Genomic DNA, 8,900 nt, shown 5'->3' on the forward strand with positions numbered 1-8,900 from the left:
CTCATTCTGGCATAGCTCCTGTGCAAATAGACGATTATTACACACTTTCACTTTGCACTCTAGGTCAAGTATGCATAGCTGATGTCTGACATCAGGGTGTTCCGGAACCGGCATATATTTATAACAATAACAGTACCTTCAGTATGATATCCAGGTGCTGGGTGTCCAGGACGCTGCCCTTGCGCGCGGTGACGATGACGCGTCCGTAGCGCCCCCCAGTGGACAGGTCTGAGTAGAGGGCGTGTTTGGAGCGGTTGACGGGGAACAGGCTCTGCACCTAGTAAGGGGATTAGAAACCGACCCACAAAACGATGGTTTAGTGATGAATCATCACTTTTCACCGTTTTGTAGGAGCCATTTGTAGCCCACAGAATGTTTCTCGTGCAAAACAAATGCTTGCAATGGATTCAGCATCATGAAAAACCCTAGTTTGACCCCTCACATGCTACTTAAAGCAGATTTATTTTTTGTATTTTTTTCCTGTATAGTAAAGTTAATGGGACACAAACACAAATCAGTTTTTCCATGAGGTTTCCCCCGGGAGTTGAATGTCAACCTTTTAGTACATATTATTACACACCTTTAGAAACACATCGGTGAAGACATTTCTTGGTAACGATTTACTTTGCAGATTTTCTTATGTTCCCCTTACTAACCAGGTTGCCCTCGATCTTGGCCAGGCTGTGTTTGGGGGCCATCAGGTGGGCCACGTCGCGCTCCACACGGTAGCGGCTGAACGACGCCCCCAGCAGGACGGAGAGGAGGACGGGACCCGACAGGAAGAAGACCGGGTGGACCGCCACCAGGCGGCCCAGAGCGCCCAGCGCCCCGCGCAGCCCCGCGTGCAACACCTAGGGGGCAGCAGAGAGTCAGTCAGTGGTGGAAGAAGTATTCACATTTATTTAACTCATTCTCTGCCTTTTCAAAATGGCTGCCAAGTACCAGGATGCCATTCCATGTAATTTTTAGTACATGGATCCGTGCATCCATGCCTAGATCATGCACCACTTGTGTGCACGCTGTTCACAGCTTTCAAACAAAGAAATCCGCTTGGAAATCCGTTCAGGCATTCATGAGATAGCAGCCATTATGTTTTCTTCAAATGTTAACAAACATGGCTGCCATGTTTGAAAGATGTGGTTGGTATGGGGGTTAAATAATTTCGCGATTGCGATCATGCTTACTATATTTGGTACTTTTTCCGGTTTTCTTGTGTCTAGGAGGTTGACAGTACTTCATTAGACCCCCTGGTGTGGTTGTTATGAGCAATTATGTATTCCCTTTGCATTTTGGGGTTTTTCCTGGAGGCTGCCACCTTGTGGGTCAAAAGTGCCGATCCAAAAACACAGATAGAGTGACATCATAGAAAAACCCCTCCCCTTTTACCATTCACCCAACACTGTGGGGTGTGGCTAACTTCAGCTGGGTCACCACCCACCATGACAACCAGGCATACTTAACCCTTTCCAAGCCACGGGGAGCCCCTCAATATTAAAACCGTACTATATCGGACTTCCTAGGGCGGGAGGGGCAGCCAATCGTCTTTTCCCATACTTTCCCGTATTTACCGAAATAAATGATTTTCATCCAAAAATCGGCGATCGTCTAACCTTCCCTAGTCACCACTCGTGCATTGATAGCTCATGGCTGGTCTGACATGAGCAGAAGTGACTCTCATGGCGTTTCCTTCTTCAGCCTTCCTTCCTCCCACCCACTTGTTGTTTGGACGTTAGCACTAGCAGAGCTGGAGTGCTAGGTGCTAGGCTATCCAAAGTGGACACATCGACTGTTCAGTCACTCCTGGACTATATGCATGGATCGTGCGAAACACACGGGGAGATCGATGCTCGGCCAAAACCACCACTCTATCCCAACGGAGATCGAGAAAATCACGGTGAGCTAATGACCTGGGGAAAAAATAAAAAATAAAAAACAACGGCGCTGTCCAAGAAGGAGGGGCGGCGGGCTCATGTTTATAAACATAATATTATGTCTCAGATCACAATACAATAATAGAAATTTCACGGCTAATCTACCAACAACCATTCTATTTCGGACGGCAAAGTGTTAATGAAGTGGTGGGTGTGGCCACATAAAAACACTCTTTCTGTACACTTTTTTGGAAAAAAATCTTCCTCCTAGTATAATCATAATACCTGATAATCATGTTTTAGGGGGGGGGGGAATCATGGCAGTTCATCTTGGGTAAAGTAAACGTATCAATACTGCGATGTAGAAATACTACTGTTAGGCTGCACTCACACCAAAGTACGGTCACCAGCGGATAATCTCTTTTTGTGCGCGGGCCGACTAAAAACACAGAGAGCGCATTCTGTCCCAAATCCTGTCAGTCGGGGTCCACCCTATGTTCCCCAGGTTCTATGTTCCCCAGGTTCTATGTTCCCCAGGTTCTATGTTCCCCAGGTTCTATGTTCCCCAGGTCCTATGTTCCCCAGGTTCTATGTTCCCCAGGTTCTATGTTCCCCAGGTTCTATGTTCCCCACTCCCCCCTAAAAAAGGTTCTATGTTCCCCAGGTTCTATGTTCCCCAGGTTCTATGTTCCCCAGATTCTATGTTCCCCAGGTTCTATGTTCCCCAGGTTCTATGTTCCCTAGGTTCTATGTTCCCCAGATTCTATGTTCCCCAGGTTCTATGTTCCCCAGGTTCTATGTTCCCCAGGTTCTATGTTCCCCAGGTTCTATGTTCCCCAGGTTCTATGTTCCCCAGGTTCTATGTTCCCCAGGTCCTATGTTCCCCAGGTTCTATGTTCCCCAGGTTCTATGTTCCCCAGGTTCTATGTTCCCCAGGTTCTATGTTCCCCAGGTTCTATGTTCCCCAGGTTCTATGTTCCCCAGGTTCTATGTTCCCCAGGTTCTATGTTCCCCAGGTTCTATGTTCCCCAGGTCCTATGTTCCCCAGGTTCTATGTTCCCCAGGTTCCCCCCTAAAAAGGTTCTATGTTCCCCACTCCCCCCTAAAAAGGTTCTATGTTCCCCACTTCCCCCTAAAAAAGGTTCTATGTTCCCCAGATTCTATGTTCCCCACTCCCCCCTAAAAAAGGTTCTATGTTCCCCACTCCCCCCTAAAAAAGGTTCTATGTTCCCCACTCCCCCCTAAAAAAGGTTCTATGTTCCCCAGGTTCTATGTTCCCCACTTCCCCCTAAAAAAGGTTCTATGTTCCCCAGATTCTATGTTCCCCACTCCCCCCTAAAAAAGGTTCTATGTTCCCCAGATTCTATGTTCCCCACTCCCCCCTAAAAAAGGTTCTATGTTCCCCAGATTCTATGTTCCCCACTTCCCCCTAAAAAAGGTTCTATGTTCCCCAGGTTCTATGTTCCCCACTCCCCCCTAAAAAAAGGTTCTATGGGTTCTATGTTCCCCACTCCCCCCCAAAACGGTTCTATGTTCCCCACCCACACTCCCGACAAAAAGGTTCTATGGCCTCTCTCATGGGGCAACATGTGGGCAATCCTAATTTAGGGAGCTCAGTTGCCCAGGTGCCCAGGTGTCTGTCTCCACCCCTAAGTGCCCAGTCGTCCAAATGCCCAGTCATAACAAAGGTATGGTGCCCAGATGTCCCTAGTGCCCCCTGTCCCACTAGTATTCGTAATTTCTCCCCATTATTGGGTGTTTTGAATTATTATTAAAATTAGAAATGAATGTTTCCAGCATTTTTGGATGAGTGGGGAACATAGAACCTTTTTAAGTTGAGCGGGGAACATAGAACCTTTTGTGTGGATGTAGGGAACATAGAACCTGGGGAACATGGAACCTTTTTTGGGGTAAGCGGGGAACATAGAACCTTTTTTTGGGGGGGTAAATGGGGAACACAGAACCTAGGGAGCATAGGTACGGTCCCCCGCCTTTTTTATGTTGAATTTGCTAAAACATAATTTTTGGAGAAATAAAAACATTTAAAAACATGCTGAGTCACTATACTGCCACTGAGCAGCAGCTCCATTTGACTGAAACCAAGTTTGAAAGTTGAATTGAACACACAGAATAACAATATGAAGCAACTGAATTAAAATGGTAGTGGATGGAGTGTCCCACCGAGTGTCCCACCAAGACACAGCAAACAATGGGTGTGAAGAGGGGCGGGACAACGGGCGGGACTTGACAAAGGGTCAATTCCGGAACCCCCCACATTCCGCCTTCGCCTCACCCGATTGGACAGAGGGGGAAAACCGGAGAATGCATCTGCTTCAGCATAAACGCAAAGTCTGCAACTATGTATTCCCTTTGCATTCTCTTTCCAAGAGGCTGCCACCTTGTGGGTCAAAAGTGCCGGTCCAAAAACACAGATGCAATTACATCATAGAATCAACCCCTCCCCTTTTACCATTCACCAAACGCTGTGGGTGTGGCTAACTTCAGCTGTGTCACCACCCACCTTGACAACCAGGCATACTTAATGAACTGGTGGGTGTGGCCACATAAAAAAATAAATTCTAACTCTTTCTGTACAAAAAATCTTCCTCCTAGACAGTATAATCATAATAGTTGATAATCATGTTTTAGAGGGGGAAAATCATGGAACTCCATCGTTAAGGGAGGTAGTCAAGGAACTCAGCTATAATGAAACATCCAACAAGTCTTCCTACCTTGCGCAGCATGCTGGCTCTGCTCCCCCTAGTGGCGGTGGCGGGGAGGCGCCGCGGCCGCCGCGTCTCCCGGGCGGCAGAGAGCGACTCCCAGCGACGGCCGGAGGAGAAGCGGAACGGAACGCAGAGCATGCAGCAGGGGGCGCCTCGGTGCGGGGCATCAGGGAGCAGCGCGGTGGGACGGCACCGTAGAGGAGGGTCGGGTTTAAACGCTCCACAACATCGTCACCTAGAGGATGGTAGGGTCTATGTCCTCCCCAACACCGTCACCTAGAGGATGGTAGGGTCTATGTCCTTCCCAACACCAGGATGGTAGGGTCTATGTCCTTCCCACTACCAGGATGGTAGGGTCTATGTCCTTCCGAACACCAAGATGGTAGGGTCAGTCAGTCAGCTGGTCAGTCAGCCAGTCAGTCAGTCAGTCAGCCAGCTCGTCAGTACAATTTAGGCATTTAGCAGACGCGCTTATTCCAGAGCGACTTAAGCCCCTGTCATAGTCGGCACCGCGGTGATGAGCTATCCACCGCGGTGTAGTCTTTTTAAGTCATACAACTACAACATTACGTCATTACTCGCTGTGAAGAGCTTTTCACCGCGAACCCTGACACATCTCTCTGTTTTTACTATCAGACAGATCGGCCCGCCATCACCCCGTTCACTGATTGGTCGATCTAGACCAGCCAGTCACAGTGATAGGACTTCACCGTGACTGACTACGATGGCCTCCACTTGTTTTCTCACTTTAGGTGGATAGCTGATCACCTAAGATGTGCGGTGGTATAGGCTCTTCACAGCTGACTCTGATTAGGGCTTGACAATAATCAATGTAATACCAGTCAGTATCAGTCAATATCAGTCAGTCAATCAGTAATCCAGCCAGCCAGCCAGCCAGTCAGTCAGTCAGTCAGTCAGTCAGTCAGTCAGTCAGTCAGTCAGTCAGTCAGTCAGTCAGTCGGTTGTCAGTCAGTCAGTCAGTCAGTCAGTCAGTCAGTCAGTCAGTTGGTTGTCAGTCTGTCAGTCAGTGGTAACTCCCAGCCCCTCTCCTCCTGGGCTGTTCCCCTATCCCCCTCCCACTGTGTGTCCAGCTCACCCAGAGAGCAGCAGATCTCTATATGCTCTGCGCACACAGACATCCAGATGTGACGCGATGTGCAGATCTATTAATATCCATACGTATTCATCTAGAGAGAGAGAGAGAGAGAGAGAGAGAGAGCAGCTAGAGCTACAGCATCACCAGCTCACTCACTCTACTAATTATCATAAAGTCGTGTTAATAATTCATGTTTCATCCTCTCTGCACGCATAGCAGCTCTGGAAGCAACGCGTCATGGCATCAACATAGCAGATCTACATACATGACTGCAGACACATAGCAGATCTACATACATCAGGGGTCTTCAACGTTTTCAGGCCAGGGACCCCCAAAACTGATAGGGAGATGGAGCAGGGACCCCCTACCTCGTAGGGTGGGGGTGGGGCTACAACATATTGTATATTTATGCACAAATGCACAATAATCATGTATAATTACAAGCTATTTCAACGAGACAGAATCATGTTTTTTTTTTACATATATAAAGACAAATTACTTTTTTTTAAACAAAAATAAATAAAAAAAGTCCAACAATTTCGGGGACCCACCTCAGTATCCCTGCGGACCCCCTAGGGGTCGCGGACCCCCTGTTGAAGACCCCTGACATACATGACAGTAGACTCCAGACAGACAGACAGACAGACAGACAGCCAGGTGGGTGTGTCCGTCTCTCTCTCTCTCTCTCTCTCTCTCTCTCTCTCAGTAATAATCCAGTATATTTGTACAGTGATCGTAGCTCCTGCGGCTGCTGCTTCGTGTTCAGAAGTGACGGTGGTGGTCCTCCGCCTGCAGCTTCATCAGGTGGGTGGGTGGTCCACGGACCCCTGCTCCTCCCCTCCTCCCCTCCTCTCCTCCCCGCCGGTACAGCCTAACAGCAGTCCTACTCTAAAATAAAACTCAGTTATAGTCCTCCGACGCTTTTTCTTCTTCTGCTCCTGTGTGTGTGCAGACAGAGGATGGGTGGATGATATGTGTGTTTAGATTCCCTTCATGGATCCACAGTATTAATGCAGTCCTGTCTCCTCTGCTTCACCTGCCATCATCCATGATATGAAGTCTTCCTCTGTGGTAGAGAAACAACCAGGCTTACAGCGACGCAGCAGCGCAGAGACGACACCATCTGTGATGATGCTGATGATGCTGTCTGCTGATGTTCTGTCTGTTGCTGCTGTTGCTGTCTTTCTGCTGCTGATGCTTCTCTGTCTGTTGCTGCTGTTCTGTTGCTGTCTGTCTGCTACTGATGCTTCTCTGTCTGTTGCTGCTGCTGCTGCTCTGACGATCTGTGCTTCTGTTGCTGCTGTTCTGTGTTCTGTGTTCTGTGTTCTGTGTTCTGTGTTCTGTGTCTGCTGTAGGCTGGAGAGGCTGTAGGCTGCTGGCTGCTGCTGCCGGCTTCCAGAGATAAGCAGGGGCGTCAATTGGGTATGGCAGGGGTATGCAGCTGCCATACCCTGGGTCCAGGGGGACCCAGGGTATGGCAGTTCTAACTATGAATCCATGAATGTCTCTTTGTCTATCTGTGCTGGTTATTATGTTGTTAAATTACAGTAAAATAACTACAAATGCAAAATGTAACAAAATGGTCACTTTAACAAGGTATTATAATTATATTATAGGTATATATAATTATATATTATATGTACATCTTCTTAAAATAAATGTATCATGCCTGTTGCTAAGGTATGGCAACATGACTGACACCAGTCATGTTGCCATACCTTAGCTTTTTCTGAACTGACGCCACTGGGGCTAAGCACACACACTGTGAGGAGAGGAGAGGAGAGGAGAGGAGAGGAGAGGAGAGGGGGGTCTCAGCTCCCCCTTCCCCTCCCCCACTGTGTGCAACAGCTGCCCCACCTTTACCATGCTGTCTGCCTGCCTGCCTGCCTGCCTGTCTGCCTGCCTGTCTGCCTGCCTGCCTGTGCGTGCGTGTGCGTGTGTTGTGTTTGTGTTCTCAACCTCAATGACTTCACTATAATCTATAAAAAACAAGTAATTATACATGATTGATTGATTGATTGATTGATTACTATAGATTGTGCAGAAAGAGAGTACACTGCAGTTCAATACAAGATCTCCTTGTGCCAACAGGTTAGGGTTGGGCATTGGTCCCAATCCTCATTGTTCCAACGTCCCATTGGTCAGAACCTGGTGATGTTAACACCTTCTAAGCCTGGTCGTACTCCCTCGGACTTCCTACTGGGTCCCATCAGCCACACGTCTATTCCCGGACTTTTGATATAAATGATAATAATAAAATAAAAAAACATCGGCCATTCTTCCCTGTGTCTTTTTGGAGCTATCTGAAACGGTTAATATGCTCTCACAGTCATTTTCTGGTGCTGGGTGTGATACTCGTAATATCCAGCAGGCCACGCCGTTGACTCACATTCTGGATGGATGGCTGGCCAGGAGTGGCCTCATACTCTCCCCAGTGTTGAAACTCGACAAGAAGGACACACAAGATGGCTACTCTTTGTCTCTGTTCGTGGATCGCGGTTTCAATCACGTTCGGGCGCCGCTTCTCTATCGCTCCTTTCCCTGCTTCGCCGCACGTAAACGAATGGAATTGATCTCCCCTCCGCCTCGCCAAAGTAAGATCGCCGACCTCTGCAGGATGAATATGTACGCTGTATCGAGCACTCCATTACGTGTTGTTATCATGTGGGCTTTGTTTTTTTAAAACATGTTTGTAAATAAATGGCTTATTTCTTCGGCGCTACCTCTGTTCAGAGGGTTCTGCCGCGGCTTGCAACGTGTTAACCTGGGCAAAAATACTGAAAATACTGTTATCTTCTATTTTCTATAATTGTTATTTTCTATAATTTTTTAAGTTATGTTACGTACAAACATCCTTTGTTTGGAGAAGAGGAGGCCATTTTATGATGTTTATGAAGTTACAGTTTAATGTTCTACAAAGACAGAGAAACAATTACTAGTAAGACGCCTCAGGGCAACAAGCAACCTCGCCCTAAAGGGTGAGGTCGCTCAGGTCGCGCCACAGTGATGTGGACATCAGGGATGTGGACATATTGGACATATGGGATGTCAAAATATTTTACACCCACCATTTACTCATTCGATTCCTTGACCCAGAAAACATAGGATTGTCATGTTTAATTAAGTTTCTATGTTGTCTAGAAGCCAAGATAGCACAAATTATGTATTTTATGTCGGCCATTTTGAACGTCCAAAATGGCGGCTTTA

The 8,900-nt window shown here is 47.5% G+C and overlaps 1 protein-coding gene across 1 annotated transcript in view; it reads right to left on the bottom strand.

Annotated features, from left to right (window-relative positions):
* The window catches only part of LOC308280833 (patched domain-containing protein 1-like), a gene marked incomplete at both ends in the record, with an annotated part of 47,587 nt that extends 42,972 nt beyond the window's left edge, over positions 1-4,615 (bottom strand). The window contains 3 exon segments of the mRNA XM_080755152.1: positions 137-277; positions 657-851; positions 4,604-4,615. Of these exon segments, the coding sequence (XP_080611278.1) occupies positions 137-277; positions 657-851; positions 4,604-4,615 (348 nt within the window).
* Positions 4,616-8,900: the final 4,285 nt, after the last annotated feature.

Source organism: Nannobrachium achirus (assembly GCF_963921795.1).
Source record: "Nannobrachium achirus genome assembly, contig: SCAFFOLD_218, whole genome shotgun sequence".
In the NCBI taxonomy this organism is placed as follows: Eukaryota; Metazoa; Chordata; class Actinopteri; order Myctophiformes; family Myctophidae; genus Nannobrachium; species Nannobrachium achirus.